General features: G+C 38.0%; 1 protein-coding gene across 2 annotated transcripts; it reads right to left on the bottom strand.

Moving 5' to 3' along the window:
* On the bottom strand, positions 1–27,468 carry cpne4b (copine IVb). 2 transcript variants are annotated; one of them, XM_077549111.1, is made up of 17 exons: positions 26,987–27,468; positions 24,674–24,734; positions 22,466–22,656; positions 20,812–20,991; positions 16,688–16,759; positions 16,422–16,496; positions 15,954–16,037; positions 15,761–15,850; positions 13,173–13,271; positions 11,231–11,311; positions 10,926–10,985; positions 10,681–10,814; positions 10,481–10,535; positions 10,310–10,361; positions 7,532–7,665; positions 6,269–6,505; positions 1–807 (listed from the first exon to the last, which is right to left on the bottom strand). In XM_077549111.1, the coding sequence occupies exons 3-17, from the start codon at positions 22,634–22,636 to the stop codon at positions 676–678; spliced, it is 1,656 nt and encodes a 551-aa protein (XP_077405237.1). In that variant the 5' UTR covers positions 22,637–22,656; positions 24,674–24,734; positions 26,987–27,468; the 3' UTR covers positions 1–675. The 2 variants fall into 2 exon arrangements, with proteins under 2 accessions (XP_077405237.1, XP_077405236.1); XM_077549110.1 differs by lacking the exon at positions 24,674–24,734.
* Between the last annotated feature and the right edge of the window lie 404 nt (positions 27,469–27,872).

Genomic DNA, 27,872 nt, shown 5'->3' with positions numbered 1-27,872 from the left:
TGAGAAAAACAAAATGCCTTTATTATAATCAACATGCAGTTTACAGGGAAATAACAGTTCACAGATCAGTGTCTACAACGCACATCTATCCCTGCAAAACTCTTTACAATTTAGGAAGGTTTTTAGGAAATTATTACAATTATTCAGTTATGCCCCGAAAACAATTCTGTAGAAAAAAAAAACAGCCCATCTTTGAAATGACAGATACTTTATTTCATAACCAGCAAGCCTCTACGAGGGATTTGCTAGCAGAATTATGCATGCATTTATGCAAAACACTAACAGGGAAATTAATATTCATATAAATACAAAGTGCAATGCTAGTTTCTCAGAATACATTCATCACATTTGCGTGATCTATGCGCTTCTTGCTCGTTATATAAATAAGGTATGGAGTCATTTCTTTGGGTTGGCTGAGGTCTGCATGCTGGTTCAGTAGACTTATTTCTATAAACATCTGTAAGATATGCAAGTTATGAATTCCCAGGTAAAGCCATCATGGCCAAACATGCAATAGTCATTGATGGGGGTTCAAATTAGTACACCAGAACAAGCTATTTCTCTGAGCTAGACAAATGTCTACATATTTACATGAATGTGTGTGTGTGTGGGGGGGGGTTAAGCAATGCACATTTGTATTTTATTGTAAACGTGTATAAAGCAAGTCCATCATCGTCAGGGACTGAAGGTCCTTGTTGACTCATAGTCCGACATGCACTTGGGTTTGATGCCTTTAGCGTTGTAGTAATCCACCACCTGGTTGGGGACTTCTGCCAGAACACTTTTTGCCAGGGCAGCTGGGGACGCCTGCCAATAAAGAGACAGACAGAGAGAGAGAGAGGAGAAAACTGAATAGAAGACTTCTGCATCACTAGCCATGCGTGACTCTCGCAGGCTGGAATTCACTGTTGGGCCTGATGCTGTCATAGGCTGAGCAACAGTGAGATTGACGTGATCAGACAAGCTTGTACGGGGGAACCCGAAAACTTCAAACATGTGGTCCTCTGGGGCTTGGTTGGCATGCGAGAGGGGACCACTTTACGAAAAGGGAAGTGAGGACTGAAAAAAATAAGGACAGTAGAAACCTGGAGGAACGGCCACAACAGATTCATTGCTTTATTTAAAGAAGTTAACCCAAAGATTTTCTTAACAATATATATGTTGTATGTGCAACATTCTGATTAATATGTTATTTGTGGAATATGTATACCTGTTTTTTTAACATCTCCGTTTCATGTTGACTGAAAATGACATCAAAGTTGCTCAGGTCTCAGTTAACGACCAATCACGGCTCAGCTTCAGAAAACAGGCGAGTCGTGATTGGTTGTTCCCTGAGCAACTGTGATATCGTTTTCACTCGACAGCATGTGGCAAAATGGGCGCCCCCTGAGATGGATAAAAACTAGGGGTGTCAAAAATAGTGCGTTCATTTTGAAAAAGTTCCTTTAATGCCACTCTTTTTTTTTTTTTTAATGACCACCCCTTACTTGGAAAGCCTGTACTGGGTGAATTCCAGTCGCAAAACAGCAGACTCGTCCACGTCAAAATTTGTCAGCAATAAATATAAGAATAATGCATATATTTGTGGAGACTGGGGTCAAGTTGTATTTTACAATTTAAAAAAATGTGCAGAATTTCACAAGTTACTTCATGTTAAAGATGAGATAGGTCTTAATATGAAAAGAAAAATGCACTGAGCAGTCACCAATGTTTTACATATGCAATTATGCCATCTAGTGGCAGAAAAAATGACCTCAACACAAACAAATATCACACTTTTAATTAAATTTTATGAATGAATATAAAATCACTTTATCAATGACTAAAAGATGCAGCCATATTTCTATTTAACATTTTTTCCACTGTTATGTTTACAAGAGTGCGAAAATTAAAAAAATATATATTTAGAACAGATATAAAATTAGCGATTCATCATGAGTTAACTATTGAAATCCTGCGATTAATTATGATTAAAAATTGTAATCGCCTGACACACCCAGGTGAATTTTACTGCTTAATTATATTCCGCAAACGCAATATCAATCAGAATGCTGCATTTAGAGCGTTTAGTGGGAGCGCATATTATTGTAATGATTATTATTTTTGGGTTGACTTGCTCTTTAAGAGTATTGTTTGGTGTTGTCAGCTAGAAGAATGATTCATAGCAAAAGTGATGCAAAAAATTGTGTTAGAAAAATAATTAAACTATATTTTTTCTTGTATCATGAGCTAATTTAGCATTTCTGTTTTTATTCCTGTCATTTGTCACCCTGTGTTTTTTTTATTTCATAACAATAAGTTTCTTCTATATTCTCTATCATTATCCTGTACATCTATTTAAGCACCTCTTGTTATATTTTGCCAACACAGTTGAATTCCATATAGGCCATAAAATTAGGAATTTGAACTCAAACTTGTAAAATATGCCTGCAAATTCATACAAAACTTAAGACTCTGCACTTATGTCTTACTTTTTCTTTCACTTCAAAAAGGACCGGCCACACGGGGATTCGAGCGAATAAGAAGGAGAATGTGAGCAGACAGCAAGATTATACGCCGACGCTACGTGACAGACTCACATTTAAAGCACTTGAACTGACTGTGATGTGCTAATAACTATTCTACCGCCATGGGAAGTATAGCGTGAGTAATTTTGACGATATTCCACATCTGCCAATTTCAATGAAACATATTTTCCACCCCTTTTTGTTTTATTTTGTGAACAACGCTTGGAGGTGACTTGGAGCTAGCCGTTTTTTGGGGGCAAAGGGCTGAGCGCACCCTGGACTGGTCACCAGCCAATCCCATGATACCAGGAGTCAGACCAGCGAATGACACATCAGTAATGAAGAATGCTTTAAATAAGTTATCTTCTTCATTAACAAAGGCAGATCTATGTTGAATAGAATCAATAGCCCTGCAGTCAATTGTGTGCTGTGCGTTGGAGACTGAGGGATGCCCAGTGCAGGGTAGAAACTTCACTGAATTTGCATAACATCTGTTCTTTGTTACGACCAAAATGAAGATGTTTTATTTGTTTTCATTCAAGTTCCCTGAAGGGACTATAATACAGTTGATCACATTTCTATTCCATTATTGTTTATTCCAGTGGAAAGTTTCAAATTCGTTCCAAAAGATTGAAGTCGGATAAGGGTATGCTTATTGTGAAGAGGAATTTGTGAAACATGATAAATGTACATGGTAACCACACTCATAGCTCAAAACATATATGTCAAATCATCTTTCCCCATTGAAACTAATGAAAATGACATGAATCGGTTCCAGCCTAAAATAATAATAATAATAAAGTGGTCATGTTGTAAATAAATACAACACATTTTTGCTTCAATTTAATCTACAGTACTTTGGGATGCTCCTTCTGGTGTGCAGACCTTGGCCACATGGGGGCAGCATATGCAGAGCTATAAAGAGAAAGAGATTGGCCAACTCGGTTTTCAGCAGGGTAACAAGATGGTGTCCATTTGACATGTGACCAGGAGTTGACCAATCACAGCCATCTTGTTACCCTGCTTGAAACCAAGTTGGCCAAACTCTTTCTCTATATAGCTCTGCATATGCTGCCCCCATGTGGCCAAGGTCTGTACACCAGAAGGAGCAGCCCAAAGTACTGTAGATTAAATTGAAGCAAAAATGTGTTGTATTTATTTACAACATGACCACTTTATTATTATTATTATTTTAGGCTGGAACCGATTCATGTCATTTTCATTAGTTTCAATGGGGAAAGATGATTTGACATATATGTTTTGAGCTATGAGTGTGGTTACCATGTACATTTATCATGTTTCACAAAAGGCTCTGGACATGCAAATGGAGCAAGTCTCAGCTTCTTACACACACACCCAAAAATGCTGAGCTGTTCTCGTAACCTAGGGTTTCTTTTACGCAAAGGTTGGGTTAATTATTTTTGACCCAGCAAATTGGGTTGTAGATTGCATTTGGGCGGGCTGAAAAAGCTGAAGCTTGTCGCCATTTTAGACAGTATAGAAGTTGCCGTATGGCTGGATAAAACACTGATTAGCCTGTCTATTGTGTTTCCCATTATGGGCTAGCATTAAGCTAGTAGAGATTAAGGCAAAGCTATGCTGCAGTTTTAAGACACAGTGCGTAATTTTCTTTTGTTTTCTGTACAGTTTGACAGTTAAAAGGAATAAAGTTGAGTGCTGGGTGAGTGGTGAAAATAGCACAACCGAATGTCAGCTCGTAAAGGCCGAACTTTTCAACACGTTTAACTTTACAGCCTGCACACACACACACACACACACAACCTCCTCCAAGTCAGTCACTTTCTGTCTATCTCAACATAATTCCCCGAGACAATGCGCCATCAAAGTCGGCTGGCCTCCTCTTCCTCTAATTTCCCCCCCCCCTCCCCACCCCATCGGTGCTGCGCTCCTTCCTACCTGATACGTCCAACTCTGCCTGTCACACACTTGCTCGCTCCTCTTAATCCCCTCTGAAAAGAAACGACAGAGCAGAAAATCACCTCTCCACCTCTGTCACACACTCCCTTGGTCCCTTTTGTCATTAGCTCCACTCTCCTGTTGACCCACTCCCCCGCCAAAACGCCCACGCTCCAACCAACCACGCCTTCGCCTCCGCACTGACTGTTTACTTCGACTACCTGCACATCCTTTTTATCAATATGTTCAGGTTCATATCTTCCTACACCCACTTTTATTGAGTTGCCATCCGGCCGCGCGCAAACAACAGAACACACACTTTCTGTTTGGTTGGAGCGTAATTGGTTGATTTCTCAACCTGCCACAGAGCAAACTTAGCGTAACAAATCCGGGCAAACAGGCCCTGTCAAAGCCTGACTAAATCAATGCCACTGTGTACACTCGTGCGCACACGCTTTCACACAATTACACACAGACAGATCACTGATGTGCTTATTATTGCGCCCACTAACCACATTTGGCCATCATATGTTGTAGCTCTGCTTGCTGAGAGTTTAGGGGGAAGTTGTCGTAAATAAGGGGAAGGTGATTTCTTCACAGTTGATTATTTATGTTATAGACCAGGGATCGGCAACCTTTCCTGTCAAAAGAGCCATTTTAGGGCCCCCCCCACCAAAAAAAAAAATCTGTCGGGAGCAGCAAAACATTTGAACATTGTGATGTGTGTTAGTTAGTGAGCCAATTAGAGCTAAACCATAATAGAAAAATATGCAGCATCTAATACTTTGAGATTCATTTTTTCTACCTTTCGTCTTCAGTTTATTATTATTTTTATGCTTCGTTTTTCATACATTTTTAGATTTTCTGCCTCTTTTTTTCCCCAAATTTCTAACATTTTGACAATTTTATGGACACGGTACGTCCTTCCTCTCATCTTTCCTTTTTGGACATTTTATGGCCATTTAAAAAAAAAAAAGTCTGCCTTTTTTTGCTACCAATTTCTGACATTTTTGGCAATTTTGTGGACATTTTATGGTAAATTTCAGGATTTCTTCTTTTGTTTTTGGACATTTTATTGTTACTTTTTGAAACATTTTCTTTCCTGAATTTTCTTAAATACATTTTCTGACTTTTTTGCAATTTTGTGGACATTTCAAGGTAATTTTCAGGATTCCTTCTTTTGTTTTAGGACATATTATAGTTTTTTTGTAAATGTTATTTTCTGCCTTTTTTTAAATAAAAATGTCTGACATTTTTGGCAATTTCATGGACATCCCATCCATCCATTATCTACCGCTGTAGCTGTAGCGGTAATTTCATGGACATTTTATGGTAATTTTCTGCTTTTTCTTGTCTTTTTTATGGTCACTTTTTGGACATTTTAGTTTATTTTTTTATTTTTTACTTTTTCATTTACATTTCGTCCCTGTTTCTTCTGATAACTTAAAAATTTGGACTCTTGACATTATTTTGGAATATTTCATTATTCATTAAAAAAATCGAAATCAGTAAGTAATTAATTTAAATAATATTTTGTCTAAAAAATAAAAATATAATAATAACTTCTACTAACTTTTTTAGAGATTCATAAGGAGCCATAAGGAGAAGTATTAAAGAGCCACATATGGCTCCAGAGCCGCAGGTTGCAGACCCCTGGTATAGACAGTGAATACATTTTTTCTCTAATCTTGCTATTAAATAAAATAAAGTTTGTTCAAATGGTAAACAGATGTGTAGCCAATAACATATGCTGCATTTATACTGTTGCCACATCTCTCCTTAGAAAGACATTGCAGACTTGTACTTGCTACATGTCATCCATCTCGCTTGCCATAGCCACCCACATGCTTGAAATCCTTAAAGGGGACGAACTGCACGATGTCTCGGAGGACGGGCTCGCCCTTGGGAGAACGCAGGATGCCGTCGTCGCCGTCCAAAATCTGCATGTCCGTGAAGTCGGCGTTGCCCACGCCGACGATGATGACGGACATTGGTAGGTGGGAGGCGTGCACGATGGCCTCGCGCGTGTCGGCCATGTCGGTGATGACGCCATCTGTCAGAATGAGGAGGATGAAATATTCCTATGGTAGGGACACAAGAGGGGAGACATTTTGAGGTTGAGAAAGGGGAGGATGTGGAGGCATGTTAAAAAAAAAGTAGTAAGCATTAGACAGGGGGACATGACACCTCCACTTGCATCATCAAGGGTAAAAAATAAATAACGAGATACAATTATTTTCAAATTGAGTTCTCTGGTCTGTGCTTTACCTATATTATATTAAAGGGGAAGACAAGTCAAAACATTTCCTTTATAATAATATGTTCTACGTGCCCCCACTAGTCAAAATTGTATCCATCTCAGGGGGCGGCCATTTTGCCACTTGCTGTCAACATCACAGCTGCTCAGGGCTCAGTAAACAGCCAATCACGGCTCACCTAATTCCTGGTTTTGGTTTGGTGACGTTCGCAACCACTTTTCATTTTCATGTAATAAAAATAATAATGAAAAAATAATACTTTAAATTGTTGAAATTATGGGCATTGGATCTATAATCTACAAAGCTTTTTTAAATTGAATTATGGAAATTAATCAACTTTTCCATGATATTCAATTTTTTTGGAAAGGGTCTGTAAAGTGTTTTGTGTTACCACAACGATTGTCATTACGGAATCAATTAAACTCACATCTCAAAGCACCATTGTCTATATTTTTTAAACTGATATCAAAATATAACTTTTCTTTCAACTTTTTCCATTATTGTCATTGACACGGTTCGACCTGCCATGTAGTGAGGTGCGTAGGGGTCCTATTCAACTAAAGTTGGAAAATAATTCTATAAAGGGTTTATAGTGCGCTCTTGTCAGTCAAATTTAAATCAAACTCATTCTTATTCTGGATCAATATAAAGGCAGAGACCCATGCACTTTAAAATTTGGATTGAAATAAATCCGTTAATTCCCGCTTGTAATACATTCTTATATATCCTCTCCTCTGGTTGTCACACATTATTCTTTTGCCACGATGAATATGGAGCATATGAAAAGGAAAGAAACCATATTGTATTATTTTTTCTCTCTCTCTCTCTCTCTCTCTCTCTCTCTCTCACCATGGCCTCTTTGGTGTGCATCTCCTCGGAGGCGGACGAGGCTACTTTCTGGATGATTGGGGCTATATTGGTTGGCCCGTATAGCTGAATCTTGGGAAGGCAATTCTGGTAGGCTTCAACTACACCTTGGATTCCTGCAACACACATACCATATATTAAACTGATATCCAAGCCAACTTTATTTTTAAAGCACTGTACAAAAACAAAAGAAAAAGGCCCAAAATAGGCAACAACAATTAAAACTAATAAAAACAATACAATAATGAAACAGGAAAAACGCACAGAAAGCTAAACAAAAAACAGTAACAAAGTCAACTCTCAAGATGGGTTCAACGCCAGTGAGAACAACTCACTTTTAGCAGTGACTTCAAAACAGGAAGTGAATTGGCCTGTCTGATGTTCAGCGGGAGATTGTTCTAGTCTTAGTGCAACCACTGAAAGGGCCTGATCACCTCTGAACTTTCTTTTTGTTTTTGGAACCAGAAGAAGAGCGAGTGATTTTAACATCTAGTCCAGGAATCAGCGACCTCTACTATCAAAAGAGCCATTTAGGCCAAATAAATAAAAAATCTGTCAGTAATTTTTAATGCGTTTATAAATTTTTCTGCCTTTCTGTCAACTTTCTGACATCTTTGATAATTTTAAGGACATACTGTATATGGTAATGTTCTGCCTCTCTTTGTCCTTTTTTGGACATTCTATTGCTATTTTTTGTGTGCTTTTTTTGCTATACATTTTCTGACATTTCTGGCAATTTTGTGGACATTTTATGGTAATTTTCGGGATTTTTTTGTTCTTTTTTTGGGAACATTTTATGGTTACTTTTTGAATGTTTGCTTTTATGCCTTTTTTTTAAATGTAATTTCATGTACATTTATTGTTAATTTTTTGCTTTTCCACTTCCTTTTTGGACATTTTATTTGATTTGATTTATTTATTTTAAGTTTTTCCTCTACTTTTAATCTCTTTTTCTGACAACTTAAAAAAATTGGACTCTAACATTGTTTGAATATTTAATTATTCATTTTTATTTTAAATATTCTTTAAATGAATTAATTATTAAATAAAAACACAATTATAAATAATGTTTGCTTTTATGCCTTTTTTAAATGTAATTTCATGTACATTTAATGTTAATTTTTTGCTTTTCCACTTCCTTTTTGGACATTTTATTTGATTTTATTTATTTATTTTACGTTTTTCCTCTACTTTTAATCTCTTTTTCTGACAACTTAAAAAAATTTGGACTCTAACATTGTTTGAATATTTAATTATTCATTTTTATTTTAAATATTCTTTAAATGAATTAATTATTAAATAAAAACACAATTATAAATAATGTTTGCTTTTATGCCTTTTTTAAATGTAATTTCATGTACATTTAATGTTAATTTTTTGCTTTTCCACTTCCTTTTTGGACATTTTATTTGATTTTATTTATTTATTTTAAGTTTTTCCTCTACTTTTAATCTCTTTTTCTGACAACTTAAAAAAAATTGGACTCTAACATTGTTTGAATATTTAATTATTCATTTTTATTTTAAATATTCTTTAAATGAATTAATTATTAAATAAAAACACAATTATAAATAATGTTTGCTTTTATGCCTTTTTTAAATGTAATTTCATGTACATTTAATGTTAATTTTTTGCTTTTCCACTTCCTTTTTGGACATTTTATTTGATTTTATTTATTTATTTTAAGTTTTTCCTCTACTTTTAATCTCTTTTTCTGACAACTTAAAAAAAATTGGACTCTAACATTGTTTGAATATTTAATTATTCATTTTTATTTTAAATATTCTTTAAATGAATTAATTATTAAATAAAAACACAATTATAAATAATGTTTGCTTTTATGCCTTTTTTAAATGTAATTTCATGTACATTTATTGTTAATTTTTTGCTTTTCCACTTCCTTTTTGGACATTTTATTTGATTTTATTTATTTATTTTAAGTTTTTCCTCTACTTTTAATCTCTTTTCTGACAACTTAAAAAAAAATGGACTCTAACATTGTTTGAATATTTAATTATTCATTTTTATTTTAAATATTCTTTAAATTAATTAATTATTAAATAAAAAACATAATTATGAAAACAAATAATTCTACTAATTCCCAGATCCACAGGGAGACACGGGTGAGTGACTAGACTAGACTAAACATCACTTGGAAAAAATAAAAGGTAAAAGATCAATTACAACTGATACAGTGAAAAAAGTAAAAGGCTTAGAATCGACCCTTGGGGTACTCCACAAGAAAGGCCCGCTGAGGGGGACACTGTGTCACCAACCTGCACTGAAAAGCGTCTACTGTGACATGGCAGGACCTCTAATGCAGAGTTTTTCAAACGAGACAATAACATCTGCTCCAACAGCAGCAGAAGCAGAGTTTGAGGCCGCAAGTATTTGCCACAACAATCACGTTCTTCTGCAAGCTGACGGGACATTTTTATTTTTTTTATCGTGACATAATACACACAAACCAAAGTTGGCACATCTGAGCTCACAGCAAGAAAGCAGAAATGTGCAGAGAACAGAAGCCCATTTCACACATACAGATTAGTGTTATTTTTCTCTGTGTCCCATAGCCTGAAATACTTTTTGCAGCGTAGTGACAAATCTACCAGTTGGGCGTGTGTGTGCGATACAGGAGGAGAAAAATTGGCCTGACTCTCGGAAGAAAGTGACACTGTAGAACTATTTCCATCCTGTGATGCATGAATGTGAATGAGTTGAGAAAAAGCAAGTACGGCTGCGTGTGTTTGAACATCTCACCGGCACATTCCGGATTGTCTTCATCAAAGTTCACGGCGAAATCATGCGACACCTTCATGCGGGCAAAGAAAATAGGGCCTTACTGCTACGTCACACAATGTACAGCTACACACGATCTTGCCTTTCATCTGGAACAAAACCTTGCTACACACACAAACACGCAACACCTACCTTGAAGTCAGGCGGTATTAAAGCTCCAAAACCAAAAGCTGGGAACATTTTATCGCTGGAGAGCGCCGTGATTCATTGAAGAGACAAGAAAGAGAAAATAAGATGAAAGGGGTAAGAATTAATGATTTTGTGTGTGTGTGTGTGTGTGTGTGCGTCTCTGCAAATGAGGTGAATGGTGACGGTTGGAGCGCTCGCTCTACCTGTCATAGTCTTGGCAGATCTCCCCTACGGCCACTAAAGCTTTGAGATACTCATTGGGTTGGTAGGGGTGGATGTAATGGAGGGAGCAGCTGTTTCGAGGATCCCCATTGGATGCCGTGAAGTCTATTGCCACCTGGGACACACACACACACACACACACACACATATAAAGCACTCCCACAGCACGAGTGGGCAAAGGCAGACCACTTTCCATTTGGTGAAGATTAAACTTGATGGAACTTACTGTGAACTGGATTTGACAGCCTCCCATGATATAATCCAAGAACGAATACATTTTGATGATCTGTCATGGGAAATATGTTTTAGGAGAAAAAAAAAAAAGGAACTCTTGGTTATTATGGAGAAAGCAGAGGAAAGATGTCACCAAGCAGAACTCATGCATTTGTTGGATAGAGAAGAGCTAAAAATATTCCATCTTTTATTTTAATGTCATGGTTTGTAACATTAATAGTGTTACAGCATAAATTCCCGAATAAAGTTATTATGGTAATATGATGTTAATAGAAGGCACAGGGGCTTATACTTTACCTTACAGTGGTTGAGAAAGATGACCCCGGAGTTTCTGTAATTCTTCTTTTTCATCTGGTATTTTGGGTTGATGCACTCCCACTGAATCGGGCCAAATACAATCAATAAACATTCATATTGTACAACAAAAAAGACTGCTATACTTAAAATAAAAGTGTAAAATATAGTATGAAGTCAATACAGATATGAATATTTAAAGTCATAAAAGGCATATTATTGATATTGATACTTGCAACTGCAGCCCGACCAATGAAATCGGCAGGCCATTTTAGTTTAGGCTCTCTATTCATTTATGTTCATCTACAGCTGACCAAACTCTCAGTGGCCCCTTGCTTAATTCTCAAAAAAGAGAAAACTTTATCTATATATATATATATATATATATATATATATATTAAAAAAAAAACATCAAAAATATTCTTCAAAAAACGCTGATAAAAATTAAATTTATGTTTCTCACAAAAGCGGGGGGAAATGGACAAATCCTGGAAAAACCTAGGGGAAAAAAATCAAAAATATGAAGAAAGATCTGTGCATATGCAAATCCGCGAGTCGATTGTTACGTAGGAATATAACCAATCACCACTAGATGGCAGATATTACTTAGTTGCCCTCAAAATGGGTCTTAGACTGTCCTATACCACAATGTGAATAAGCCTAATCATTTTTTGGTGGATTTGGAATGATAAGCAGGACAAACATAGTATTTGAACAGTATTAAAATTAGTTTTGAGTTGACTTTTGTGGGAAAAATGTTCAAAATTTGTTCTCACACTGTTAAGTTTCTAGTTCAGCAGTTTTGTGCCACCCTTGAGTGGTAATTTTTATGCAAAAGAGCCCTTTGCACTACAAAAAAAATGCTTCAATCCCTTTGTTTTTGGGATAGTGAATCTTTTAGATATGCATATATGATCAAAAATTTTATATATTAAGAGCATGTATGCACGTATTTTGTCTATATCTAAAACAGCATTTTTTTTTTGTCATACATCTGGTTAGGAATGCATGGTCCTTTGTGGCCCCCTAGCAGCACTGATGAAAAATTGTGGCCCTTCCAGCATTAAAGTTGCTCATCCCTGAGGAGCTACCGCACTGTATATTTCCGGTGTATGTATATTTAAATAAATATGTCAGCTTTTTTTTGTCATCCAATATCTGTGTCAGATTGGGCTCTACTTGAAACATCGTTGGGAAATTTGATGATGAATACTCAAAGTTTCCGAAAGTTTAGGACAGTAGTCACTAAGAAATCAACAAGGTGAAATATTTTTTACTCATTATGTCAATGAATTGAAACGTTTTTTTAAAGTGGAATATTTTAGAAAATTTTGATAAATTACAATCAGAAAAATCCTTGAACAACTTCTATGGCCCTGAATTGATGTGAGACGGTCTGAAAAACGTTTTATTTATATATTTATTTATTTATTCATTAAGTCACGCGCATGGTTGTCCTTCACCCTATGAAGGAACAAGTCGCACACAGATTGCTGTCTGAGCAAAGTTCAGCAGCCTGGATTGGTGATGATATGTGATTGTGTCAGTGCCCTGTGGCATTATGGGTAAACAAAGACATCCTTCATGCCGGAAAGGACAAACAGGCTGGGGAGCAGCATAGTGTATATGCTGACATCTTATTTGGGATGCTCCTGAAGTTGCTTCTCAAACAATACAAAAGAACAAATATTGACTCATTCGTGTTAAGCAGCAGTCGACAAAGTTTTTAATCAAACTCTTATTGTAACTATTTGGTGAGCACGATTCGCGTTGCTTGCCTGTTTCGATTACATCTCACCTCACAACTTTTTTGAACAAGCAACATGATTTGATGGAAAATTGCCAACATGGTTGATTGCATGCGTCTTCTTTCTCCTGCGGGAAATGGTTTCATAGTGTGAAGCTGCTTTTCCGCGCCGGTTTGTAAGTGCATTTATTTTCTCACCTGCTTGCCCTCCTGCTCTGCCCTCATCTCCTTAAACGTGGTCTGAAACTCCCCAATAAAATCATGCTTTCCATTAGAGTCCCAGTCCCAAACGGTGCACTGAAAAAGAGACAGAGCGAGCGCAGCTGTGGCATCACCTGAACAAATACACACAAGCGCGCGCGGGAAATGCCATGTTGAATGATTGATAACGAGGTGTTGGTGGGGGGGCAATGGAGCGGTGAAATATTAATCTGAGGATGCTGAGAGGGATGTGGCCTAAGAGACACTGTGTTTTTTGGCGTGTGTGCTGTGTAATGTTTGTGTGTGTGTCTTATGTGAGCTCCCAGAGGAGCCGCTGAACAAGACAAATGGTTGCAATCCTCAAGAAAATGCGAGAGTCAGCGGGCAACAGCGAGCGTAGCAAAAATACACCGTTCGTTCATTTTAAAGCGGCTAAAGGCAACGATTGTAAGGCTGTCTGAGGTTGGTTGAAAAACCAATAGGATGCAGTCAATGGTGAGACGCGAACACACAGAGATGCTTTGGATTGTCATTCAGTTGAAGAACGGCGCGACCTTTGAGGATGAGGTTACCCTAACAACTAATCACAACCAATTCAACAAAGCTTGATTGGAAACATCAACCACTGGTAATCCTCTTATTTCCCCATCTCCCACTTTAACTGGAAAGTGGCCAAGGCCAAAGTGTGATGTTTGGGGGATTGCGTTCGTGACTGGGTACTTGGCGGTAATTTGTGTGTGTGTGTGTGTGTTGACTGTGCAGCCTCGTTTCCACTTCAGTGACATAAGAGGCTTTGGAGGGAAAAAAACAAAACAAAAACAAAGCCTCGTTTCGTTCACTGAATAAAAATGGAGAGGTTACGTCGAGATGTAAAAACACACGCACTAAGATAACGGCGCTGAATTTACGCATTGGTCAGTTAAGAGCCCCGCGAGATGGAAATCTGCGCCCCTGCCATTTCTCACCGTAGCGCCGACGCCTCAAACAGGTAGCCCAGGAAACCGTCGCCGATGGCGTGTATGTGTGTGCGTTAGCCCTTTCCTCCTGCTGTCAGGATCCATGCAGAGTTAAGACGCCTCTGAATATTTAATGACCAAGCTCATGTTTATTCATGAAAAGGATACCGTTCGAAGTCGATGTGCGGGGCTCCGCTCTCTCACACTCATTTACACAAATCTATCTTGGCAAGCAAAGGTGAAAGTTTAGCGATTTGAGATCCTTCACACCTCTGCTGTTCTTTAAATAACACGATGACACTATGAAATTGCAAACATGACCTTAAATCAACCCATGGCTTGGTGGTGACTTATTTACAGTACGTGAAACATGGCAGACATCTTTACATTTATTATATTATATATTATATTTGTTTATATTCATTAAAAAATATATATTTATTATATTTATATTAATATATTTATAAATAAATGTAATTTATGTAAACATAATGTGTATTATTTATTATATATTTATTATTTTTTATTTATTATATTTATTTATATTTTATATTATTTATAACAGTAGCGTATCTATAAAACTGTCATCGCTGTCTGCTTAAAATGTCAGCATTTCAGCCTACAAGAACTCCACTGAGAACTTGAGAAATATACAAGAGCAGGTCAACCACAGCATCGCAATGAAACAGATGTTGGTGGCAGCTGTCAAAGTTCAATACAATGCAATCACATCTAATTAAATAATTAATAATCCCTACCTGAAGACCATTTATTGTGGTAGTTTATGTTATGTTATTTGAAGTTATATTGTTGTGCAATATTTGAATTTGCAAAGTCCTATTTTATATTTTTGTCTATTTGTCCATTTTTTTTCACTTTTTACTCAAAATTACTTGAGTAAAAATTATATTATATAAAAGAAATATTTGCAAGATTACTTTTTTACTTCTTCTTAAGTCATATTACTCTAAAACCCATTTCACACTGCACTTGCTGTTGCGTGAAGGAGTCACGAAATTACTGGTTTGTAGCATGCCCATATTTGGAAGTGCTGCCTAATGGTGGGAACTTGGATAGAATAATCACGCCATTACTTGTAAATAAGTCCGCCAAACACAAAATCATTCGGCCAGCTCCTCTGTCGTCACGACGTCGCCATTCTCTAAATGAGCATTTTCCAATTCAAGTCGCCTTGCCGCCTAGCAGGACTCCATTCCGTGGTCCCCGCCCCTTGCCACATACACAATGAATGGGTTTGAGACGACACGCTGCGCCTCGCTAAATGCAGTGTGAAAAGGCCTTAAAGTAACGTACTCTTACTTTTTTTCACAAATAAGGACTTTTCAACAATCCACATACTAGTACATTCAAACAGTAAGAGATCAAATTAAAGTTATTAAAAAAAGTGGAGTGCCACATTAGTCCATCCATTTCCAAGTTAGCAGGCTATTTTATAACTTCATAAGCACATTTGCATTTTGTGCCCAGAAGGAAATGCTTTCATTGTGACATAAATGGTGCTACTAATTAAAATGTTTTATTTTGTGCAAAACCTTATAAAACAGAATAAATAAAATGATGTTGGTAATTTTAAAGACCTGCTATAAATAATAACAACTGCGCACTCACCTTGAGCTCCCTTTCCTGGTCTCCGCTGCAGAGTGTGTTCAAGGAAACTTTGAAGGATTTCCAAACAGGGCTCAAGTTGTTCATTACCGTCTGAACGGATACAAAAAAAGCCCAACAACAACAACACACAAACAAGACTCGTAATGTTCACAAGAGATGAAGTCATTAACTCCATATGTGAGCAAGTAATTACCTCTGTCCGGTGTACAAGAGACTCACTGCCGTCATCATTTATTCTAAAAATCTCCAGGAATGGATCCGACTTGCTGAAGAAGTCCTTCAGAGGGGAAATAAATCTACTGTATAAGGCATCACCATAAATCATTCACACTCTAAAAAGAATCATTATTTCTTCCCAGTGTCTCACTCTAAATTGTCCACCTCTCCCTTTGGTTACTTCCACGGCTCCCCTAAGGCACAACCTGTTTGGATTAGTCATTCATGACTGTGCCTGTGTGCACGCACGGGAAGGCTGAAAATTAATATAGTTATCTTTGTGCCTGAGATAGCAGGGGTTATTTGGGGTGCCCGGATATCTCAGCGGGCCCTCCTTTCATTCCACATTCACGTTCCATGTATTGCAAAAGGAAAAGCCATCTCGCCCCAGCCACCTCAGATGAAACACACCCGACTCCTCAAACCCTCAACTCTCCACACGAACCTTGTCGTCCAGCTTACGAGCGCTGAAGGAGAGTTCCACGTAGTCGTCGTTACCAGACAGCTCCTCCGCCGTCACCTTTTGAGTCAAGTGAGAGAGCGAGGAGAGGTGACAGAGAGGAAGGAAGATGAGATGAGAGAAAATGAGATGGAAATGAGCCACTGATCGCACCGAACGTGCAACATTATCACATTAATTGACATCCAGTTTCCTGAATGCGAGATGTGATGTGAGTAAGCGTGTTGAGTTGGTTTGAAACAGTGTCCTACCATTATGGAAGACTTTCCAGCAGTATTTCCCTGTTTGAGGAGCGCTTTGTTGAGCTTCCTTTGTGAGACGATCTGAAAGCGATACATGGAAAGAGAGGAGAATATTTTGATGGGGGATGACAGCAATGCCTTTATTGACGCCGCATCTCAAACAAAACCTCCCATGACATGAAATTAGAGAGCGTCCAATTCCTTCTTATTAACTTTTCTTGCTATCCGGAGTTAAATAACCAGCGACGACACTATAAGAGCCTCTGTGTGTTCATACAAGCTTCGGCTAGTTTTGTACACGGCGTGATAGTTAAGAAAAAAATAATTAAAAAGTAAATAAAAGGCCCAAGATAGGGGCAGAGAGGAGTCATTTTCCCTAACAACCATTTTCACAACATTCTATCCATCAAGTCGTACAGGCAGCTTTAACATAATGACAAAAAACATTCATGTCCTTTTTCGAGTCAGTAATGAAACTCTTCTTCGTGTGTTTCTCTATGTCTGTGTTATACTACTGCCCCCATGTGGCCAAGCAGCAGCGCAATGTCCACTGAATTGAAGTAAAAATGTTGTAAAATTAAAGAAATAATCTTATATAATAGAATGCTATTTTTCTTATAAAAAAAGACAGATTACATTTTTTTCGTTGTTTTTTTGGGTGGCTCTAATAAGTCACTTATTCATTTCTATTTATTTTACTGAGAAATAAGCGGTCAAGTCAACCCTCCCAAAAATTCTTGACAATAATATGTTCTATGCCGTCCCACTAGTCTAAATACTGTATTCTGGTTCATATTGTGTTGGTGGGATATAAGTTATGAAGCAAAATCCAGCCATTTTTCTCCAACTCGGGGCGGCCATTTTGCCACTTGCTGTGGACTGAAGATGACATCACAGTGGCTCAGGGCTCAGGCAACAACCAATTGCAGCTCACCTGTTTTCTGAAGCTTGAGCTATGATTGGTTACCTAAGACCCCGAGCCACTATGATGTCATTTTCACTCGACAGCAAGTGGCAAAATGGCCGCCTTCTGATATTGATTTTAAAAAATGTTCGATTTTGCTGCTTAACTCATATTCCACAATATTAATCAGAATTTCATGTTTAGAATAGTGATGTCACATAACATATTATTGTCAAGAAATGTTTAAGGTTGACTTCCCCTTTAACATATGAGTCTTTTGAGTGACACGTGTGGCCATAAAATGAATTCCACTTGTATCTCAAAGCACCATATATCCAAGGAGCATGTTTGTATTTAACAATTCAGTCAACCCCAGCATCTCGTTCCACTTCAGCGGTTACAAATCAACCGAGGTTATTTGGTGGAGGCCAAAGGCGTACACTGACAAGGACAATAATAAATCCTTTAATAAAACGTTTCTACGTACAAGGGAAAAAAAGTTGACCATTACTTTCTATTGCAGTCCTTCTCGTAGTTCTTGGAAAAAGGTTTAAACCAAACACATTAGGTTACCTTCATTTGTCACCTTAAGCCCAAAAAAAGTAATATACTGCAAGGAAAGTTGTTCATAATTGAATCTTTATATTTGGAATAAAATGTATTGATTTTACAAGTGTTAATATATTCAGTTTAATTAATTATTACAGTTATTGTAGACGGTGTCAAATATTACACCCATAGTGCGTGTGTCAGAATTGCAGCCCAGATTTAAAAGATGCAAATTTTAAGGAGAAGTGAATCGGCATTTTTCCTATAACAATTTTCGACAATGCATTCAAAAGTACTGCAAAAATAAACAATGCAACTAGGTTGAGACACAAATGTTCTCAGAGCTTTTCCAAGCAGATCAGCGCCTCTGGTGTTTTTACGCTGCAGCAACATAAAGCCAGTATGTGACTCTAATCAAACAAAACCCCTTTATAAGACTTGTATTGAAAAATGCTGTTGGCTTTATGTTATCCAATTTCAGTAAACCTCTGGCTAACACTTAAAAAAAAAAATCCTCTTCTCATGTGTCTGTAATCCAAGTGCCCGTTCGCTATTGTAAATCTCCCAGCTTAGTGCTGGGCCAGGTCATCTGCAAACACACATTTGATAGTTTTCTTCTCTTTTGTTTGTGGCAAAAACGGAATTTAAGCTGCTTAGTTGGCATTTCCTGAGGATCAGCGTAGATCATCGGTCTTTTTAATGAGCGCGATGCCTATTTTCCCTCTAATTGGCCTTGTTTAATGAGGGGAAACTCCGAAATAAAGCATATATTTAAATATTGATTGCACTATCATAAAGAAGGAGACCATCACACTATAAATTGAAACAAGACTGCATGGTAAGATGCCAGTTTACTTGCCAACTAACGTGTCCTTGAGCAAAGCACCGAATCCCCTTATAGTATATTCACTCTTATTACCCCATTGAATATGATAAAGGAAGTAAGTTAGCATATCCACATACTGCATTATAGCGCACGTTCCTGAACGAGATTAGCTGTAAATAGCCGAGTGCCGCAAGTCAGAGCTCAAGGACGAATATCCCATAATGTTAGCGACAGTAGCTGACTTCAGGCGAAAAAACATCCCATTGGGATTCCATGCACTGCAGCTCTTTTGCCTTCCTATCGCTCGCAATAATAGGACGCAATTGTGTGATACACGCTTAAAAAACTCAATGGACTGAATTCCAAATCTCTCGTTCTAGTAGTGCATTCTGCATCGTAGCGGGAATTTAGTTAATACAATGTGATCAAGCTTAATACAGTTTCATATTTTTCATTTTTATTTTTAAGATGCAGTCATTGTTGCTGGACCATTGCTTGAAGAAAGTTGTCCTCTAAAAACTGCCAGTAGTTCTGGGAGTTTATTTTCATTCCTCCGTCAACCAGACAAGGTCCAACTAGCTCATTTTTTTATGATACCAGCTAGCCCAGGGGTGGGCAAACTTTTTGACTTGCGGGCCACAATGGGTTTGAAATTTTGACAGATGGGCCGGACCAGGAGCATTTGGACCTCATGGCACAGTAAAAACACACAGATAAATGTACAACCCAATTTACTTATTATGTGCACTTAGGACTGCGTTTTTCAAATGTGCAAAATCCACATATTTAAAACAGCTTTTCCAATAGCTTCATTTTTATTGTTTTAGCTCAACTTTTGCTGTGTTTTTATGCTTTGTAAAGTGACCTTGGGTGTTCTGAAATGTGCTGTTTTTAAATGAAATGTATTATTATTATTATTATGATTATTATAAAATAGCCCTAATCCAGGTGGTACGTTTGCCTCAATGAATATGCAAGATGCGGCATTTACACACTATTTGGCAAAGTGGGAGGAGAAATGTAAATAGATTATAATAGCACATACACTGTGATCTGTCAAACCGGGTGACTGCATCTATTATTAATAAATTTCAATTCAAGGCGTAAAGTTAAAGAATTTTTTTCCATTGGCCCACCCATTTTTGACATGCTGAGTGTCAAGCGGTCCCATTTTTATAGTCTTTGGTATGACCCAGCCGGCAATTGAACCCACGACCTCCCAGTCTCAGGGCGGACACTTTAACCACTCACCCACTGACCGGGGGGAAAAATAAAAAATAAAAAATAAAAAAAAGATTTTGAATTTTTTTCTAGCCTTATTGGATAAGTTCGGCGGGCCGGATTGAAACGCATAACGGGCCGTATTTGGCCCGCGGGCCGGGGTTTGCCTATATCTGAGCTAGCCCATAGCAAAATCCCATCTCCAATTTGCTGGCATCTGAATCAATGTTGAACTTTGTGCCCATTACTGAATCTGCCATTGACTCTGTCAAAGAGTTTAATTCATTTCATCACTCCATAAAACATTAGAAAAATCATTTTAACTAATGTGTATTGTTCAAAGGTGGTTTTAAATGGTCTAAGTCCCAAAGCGCTGAACATCTTGTACTTGTACTTTCTTTCAACCCTGACCTATGTTTGATAGTTCTGTGATCACAACCCATTCTATTCACAATTTCAAGCGTTTCACATCTCATTGAAAGACTTTAAGGTCAGTCAACTCTCTTTTTGGAGCCATTTTGCCTGAAGAAAAGAGTACTGAATAGCTATGCACATTTTTATTTTTTTTATACGGTGTTGATCTACACACACTTGCTCAATTGATACACACATTTACATCATCGTGACACCGACCTGTCCCAAGGTGCACTCCATGGCCCCGAGGAAGTCCGCATCACGGAGGCCATTGTTGCCCGAGCTGATGTCGTGAAGTTCAAAACGCAGCCTTTGCACCTCTTCAAAGTAGAAATCCACCAGAAAGATCTTGGAGAAGACTGGACTGCTACTACTCCGGATCACCTCCGTCCGGTCCACCTTCCAACACACATGCAAAAAACCACAGTTGTCCGAGTTTTAGAATTATTAAAGAATGGTTATTTTTTGACATGCATCTACTTCCACATAATTCATCCGATTTACATCATTCGAATTTCAACATATTCCAAAAATCTGCACCTTGCAGGCTATTACTTTTCTCATTCTAAAATTAACAGTTTTGCCAACATTCAATATTTTCTGCCCAAAAAAATGACCATTCATTCCCAATGACACATTGAACTAAACAGATTGACATCATCCCCAATTAAAATAAAAATAAAAATCATCACATTTAATTCAGCTTGGTAACAATTTTCAACATCCCAAAAATGTGCACATCCCACACACAAAAAAAACCTCATTCATTTCAATTTCACATAATCATTCTGTAACATTTCATTTCATATCATTCAACATCATTCCACATGATTCTATATTTTCCCATTTGCATCCATATCTCCACTGATATTTGGCCACTTGGAGGCAGCAAACACAATACTGACTGACATGATTAATCAGCCATATCAAGCTTATTTTGATTCACAGCAATGTTGTCATTCATTTTCTTTTCTTTCAGCTTTTCTAAAAGCTGATCAGGGTGCGGCCATACTTGTTTTTCCTTTACTGTCTCTTTTAGATTTAAGCTTTTTGGTGCAGTGCAGACAAGAAAATAACCAAAAAAAGCATTATAAATCTTAATTCTATTTCTAACCCGGAATGTAAAGTCTACATGAATGTAACCCATAGATCTAATAATTGGACTTTAACAGTGCACAACAATCCATTGTACCCCTAAAGGTACAATTCAGAGATTGCAACTGTTCCATTTTTATTGCGGTGCACTTTTAATGTTTTTTTTTTTTTTTTTGTGGTCCTCAGAACTGTACAAAAGACAGGATGTCATTAAATATCCAGCACACTGCTGGTGTGCATTGATTGTGAATCCGCCGACTTCTCAGCACCGAAGCCGTTACAAATACAATTAGATAGCACTACATTGTGCCGACTTATCAACTAGCAGTTTGACTACACAGAGAATAATATAATTGTTATTACGTCCGCCTCTCCCTAAGGAAGAAAGGGGCAGAAACATAAATCAGTCTGGTGAGGCTGGTGGGCTTTTGTTAACTCTTGTGTATGCTGTCTTATACACACACACACACATTGGCAGCAAGTGAAGGTCATCCAAGCAGGCTTCATGCATGAGTATTAAGTGTGCTTCACTTTGTGTATATCCCGTTCTTGCCTGCTACAGATTACAGATGTAAAGGGGCGACGCGCAGGGCGCACATATTTTAAGCATGTGTCTGTCTTTCCCTAGGATCATTTTGCCCAACATCCGATTTTTCCCCTCCGGCTTCTCTCCCATAAAAATGCATGTAACCCATCTGTTATATCCACAGTCCCCCTATACATTACCCTGAACATTATCCACCCTCAATGTCCCTCTCTCCCCATCAATGTACTCTACCTCAAACCACTGGCCGTGAGACTGCATCTTCAGAACCACGCAAGGGTCAGGTTTGGAGAGGGCGTCTCGGTCGGAGATTCCCCGACAGGCCACTCTCAGCTCCACTTTGGTTAGGCACGGAGAGCTGATGAAGCCCAGCGTGGCCTCTGCAGACTCGTAGATATTACTCATCGCGAATGCCCAATCACGCGCTACAAAGAGAAAGGGCGAGAGAGAATAACATATGTGTCAGTGGAATTCTAGCATGAGACAGATGCATCTCCAGATACATGGATGGATGGATGGAGATAGATAGATAGATAGATAGATAGATAGATAGATAGATAGATAGATAGATAGATAGATAGATAGATAGATAGATAGATAGATGGATGGATGGATGGATGGATGGATGGATGGATGGATGGATGGATGGATGGATGGATGGATGGATGGATAGATAGATAGATAGATAGATAGATAGATAGATAGATAGATAGATAGATAGATAGATAGATAGATAGATGATGGATAGATAGATAGATAGATAGATAGATAGATAGATAGATAGATAGATAGCTGGCACGGGGAGGGGAAAACTGGAATTGGCTCTAATTTGGACAGTTTCACATAAGGGTGCACGTTTGTTTTTTTTTTGCCAGCAGTTTAGACATTAATGGCGGTGTGTTTTTAACATATAAATATTATATATAAATATAATATTATAAAATGAACGAATAAATAAATAATTAATTAAATAATTAATTTCAAAAATGATAAAAATAAATAAATAACAATTTTCTTCTGTGTAGTCCCATAAAAATATACACAAAATATTTACAAAAAATGTTCGCGTTATACTGACTTTGGTGAAATATTCTACATCGGTGGTTTTCGATATGTAGTACAAGGACCACTAGTGGTGCATGTGCGCCCTCTAGAGGTACGTGAAAGAATCACTGAATTACATGTTCAAAAACATTTTTTTAAATGAATTTAGTGACTTTATATACATCAGTGGTTTTCCACATGTAGAAAAAGGACAACTCGTGGTATGTGTGCTCCCTCTAGTGGTACGTGAAAGAATAACTGAATTACATGCTCAAACCGTCCGTAATGTTACTACTGTACATTAGCTTAAACATTTGTTTTTTTAATCAACTACACTTGTTAATGTGTCTAAGTAAAGCAGTTTGTTTTCAAACATTTATTTAGGTAGGATTTGTATTTAACTTATGTACAATTCATTATTGTGTTTTCCTTCAGTGTTGATGTTCACACATAATGTTTTTTTAGGAATAAAACCCATGCATTCATTTTCACACTACTGTATTTTAATGTTTGTCTTTTGGTGGTACTTTGAGAGCCAAATGTTTTTTTTTTTTGTAGTGGTATTTGGTGTAAAATGTTTAAAAAGCACTGCTGTAATAAATACAGGGCTTATATATACTTATTTGAAGCCGAGCGATGAAGTGTTGAAATGACAACGTGTTAATTAGAGATGGTAACGGGTGGATGACTGAAGCACCTTTAACAAGAACAGATTGTTACTCACCTCCATTTTATCTGTCAGATGAACCACTTTTCTGTCATTCTATTCTGGTACTGCAGTGCTTCTTAAAGTGCGGCGAGTTACCCTTTTTTTTAAGCACATTTGCCTCTCATCTTTGAGAACTGTGGTTTGTAAAATATTTATTTAGGTATATTTTTTTATTTAACTTTTATGTGCAAGACATTTTTTGAATCATTATGCAACTATTGTTTTTCATTTACTTATATTTAAGCACAGTGATAATATTGTTATATTGGTTTATGATCATATTTATATAAATAATATACAGTATATGTTAATATAAATATTATCATTTAAGCAAAGAAAAACTGTCTGTTTTTTGATGATTACTTGGGCCCTCTATTGTAAATTAACGTTAGTCATGATGAAGTTACTCAGCGAGTTTTTTTTTTTTTTTTTTTACTTTAGTGTAAAAGTTTGTTGTACTGTTTGTAAAACGGTCTGTAACCTACCATCTAAATTTAAAAATCCCTTTTAAAAAGGCATTGCATCAACATCAATAAACGTCCTCTAATTACTCTAATAAATTTGAATGCGCTACCATTTGACATCCGTTAAACCCAACAATGAATTTATTGCGACTGAAGACACTGCATGGCATGTATGAAGGAAATCAAAATGCACGGATCCTTTCTGTGGCTCCATAATGTACAAACCTCTGCTAGCCTCCAGCCAGTTAGTCTCACCCCTCAGGATAACCACAGGTCTGCAGATGTGCTAGATGGTACAAAGTGAATATTAATGCAGTGGTCTGGTAGTATCCTCCTTCGGGATTTAAGCTCCTGGAACTGGGTCTGACTCTGACCTGGATCTCGCTCCCCCCTGTCCTCCATAATTCATGTTTCTTGTGTGTGTGTGTGTTGGTTAGTGCTGATTATTTTTAGCGAAGTGGAGCTGAATGAGCTGTGTACTTACGGACAGAAGCACAGGACAGATGCGCGACATAGAACTGACGTGCTGTGCTGTGCTCTGTTCTTATTTGTGCATTTTGCATGGTGCTACATTGGAAGTGTTTGTTTCTGTCGGTCCCTGTCCATTCCATCTGAGAGCAGATGATAACGATAGTGTAGGAAGCTAACAGGGATTGTCAACAACATTTAGGAAAATTCCCAAGGGTGGTGGAGACAGTTTGTGTACACCCTTGAATAGTCGACAATCAATCACAGCCCGAGGACAAACATTCAATCTTACATTCACAACTGTGGACAATTTAGAGTTTTCAATGAACCTAGTGCGCGTCTTTTTGGAATGTGGGAGGAGGCTAGCTGCTTAGGTCAGGGTTAGCTGACAATCCATTAACAATCAATTAGCTCTACCAACCAATGCGTAATGACCAGGGCTGGGCTGGCACAAAAAAAAAAATTGGCCCTGACATTTTGACTTAGGCCACCGGCCCAGCCTGACTCCTGCCTAACATGTAGTTCTGCCGCTGATGTTTATTGATGATGGTTCAGTTTGATATCTAAATTCAAACTGGATTAACGGACTGGTCCCTCTAAATTGTGGGCCTTGGGGTAAAATGTAGGAAAATAATAATTAAAAAGCACTGCATCGGCCACCGGGCATCTGTCCTGTACGCCAGATGGCCGGTCCAGCCCTGGTAAATGATGCTACCTGCTGACAAACACATTATAAATTCCACTTCCACTAGGTGGCAGTATCGCTAACCCTTGCCATTCCTAAAAATTAGCATCTGGCAGACATCTTCAAAGAGTATGCAGTTTTACTGTATTTTAGTTGTGTTTATTTAATTTCTAGTGGTTAACTTATAATTGCACGGCAGAATAAAAACATTTTGTTAAATTAAGAAGTAGGGATTTTTTAAAGACCGATACTAGTAAAAAAAAAACTTTTCTTTCTTTTTTTTAAAGGAACTATCATAATATAGCATTTTCCTTAAATTGCATGAAGTGAATTTGCAATTGTCTTTTCATCTGATTTTTAAGTTTTAGTTCTTACCGGCATCAGCCTCTGTTGAAAGTACCGATACCTTCAAAAAAGGCCGGTACAGATAAGTGCTATTGATACTTGCCCATCCCTATTATGAAGCTGTTTGATTAGGAAAAAAAATTGCCATATCTGTTAAAGTGGGTACACAATTTTCAGTACAGATTTTCCACCAAAATGGGGAAAAAACCGACACAGCCTCATTTTATTTGCCTTAGTCTACCACATAAAATGCTATTGTAGGTTGGCTGTGACACCAGAGGCTTAAGTTTGTCACTCATCTCTTCTAGAAAAAAAAAACTTTTGCTCTGAAATTGGTGTGTACTTTAGACAGGAATCAGCGTTGATGTGTAATATGTGTTCAATGCTCCATTTGTTGTTCTCTCCACACTGTGACAATCAATCTCTACCTTGACTGTGCCTGTGTATGCACATTCACCTTCGCCGGCGCACGTGCGACTGTGACAGATGTGACATTAATGATTCAGTCACAGGAAGAATCAAGCCCACTGCTATTGCCCTTATTGATTAGCAGACAAGGTGCAGTGGCATCGCCTTTCAGAAGGCTCTACTAAAGAGGCAGCGTGTCAAGCAACTCTAGGCAGGTTAATAGTCATGACACAGGAGACAGAATTATGTTCAGCTGACTGACAAGACACCCAAAATTGATTTATAGGATGGGTATCAGGACACAGTGGTTAGAGGTGAGGGAGGAAGAGAGGGGATTACAGGCGTGAGGGCAAGAGGGGGTGAAAGAAGATGAGAGAAGGAAGAAACAAGAAGCAGAGAATAAAGATTACACGGCTTCCCTTGTCTTCAAATTCCAGCAACAGATTTCTGATTGCATATGTTTTGCCTTTGGAATGAGCTTTTAATATGCAGGCCTACTAAACATGGAGGAATTCTTATCCAACTACACCACATGGAGCCAAAATGTACATACACTGCAAATATTTTGCAAAGCATGCACCACACTTTTCATGCACAATGTAGAGACAGTTAAACACACACACTAAACTCACCCCACTGAGACTTGGAGAGAAGATCCGAGCAAGCCAAAGAACTTCCCCACTGTTGACGTGACAATCACGGGCGCCTATCTCGCCGTCTCCGGACCCATCTCCCTCCTCCTCTCACACTCTTTTGTCTTTTAGGATTTCAGTCACCCTCAACACTGCAGAGCTGAGGAAGGATGCCGCTGACAAGCAAGTATTAGAGCCGCATTCAAATTCCCAGCGGGCAAGCGCGGCCAGGACGCGCTCCTTTCCCTGGGTTCACTCTGGATGAAAAATGGAAGGAGGGGGGGGCGGCGCGCCACTTAACCGGAGTTTGTAATCCGCTGACTCCACCGGGGGGGCCGCGGGGAGCGCGCAGCATCCAGGGACCCTCGCTCGACATGCAGCGCAGTCTACCAGCGTCATCTAGTGGCTACATGGGGGATAGCGTTGTTTTTTTTTCCCCCTGGTTTTCCAATTTGATTGGCTCGGATGCGCTTCAGCGGTTTTATAATAAGCGTTGACCGCACACCTGAGACGAGTTGGTGGTCCATAGAAAAAGACCCTGCAGCAGCAAGATGAGTTTTCTGGGGATGTATTAAAACAGAATTAAGGCAGCTATATAGTTTCATAGGATCTCTCATTTTGTTTACTTTTGAATGACACAGCTAGCTCAAGGCTAACGCACAATGGAAAGCGCCGATGACTCGCTAACGCTAATTAGCACTCTACTCTCGGCACTTTTCTCCCCACTCAAAAGACCGGCTTTTCATTTAAAAACGCTTCAGGAATGTATAACGAGAGAAACGTGTTACCATTACTCACAGTCACCGGCATAGGCACTTCCTATGCTCCTAAAAAAACAACAACTTTTTTTTTCTTGTACTGTAACATGCTAATGTAGCTACAATTT

Source organism: Vanacampus margaritifer, chromosome 17 (assembly GCF_051991255.1).
Source record: "Vanacampus margaritifer isolate UIUO_Vmar chromosome 17, RoL_Vmar_1.0, whole genome shotgun sequence".
Classification (NCBI taxonomy): Eukaryota; Metazoa; Chordata; class Actinopteri; order Syngnathiformes; family Syngnathidae; genus Vanacampus; species Vanacampus margaritifer.
Note: the sequence above shows the minus strand (reverse complement) of the source record. Positions and strands in the feature narration are given on the sequence as shown.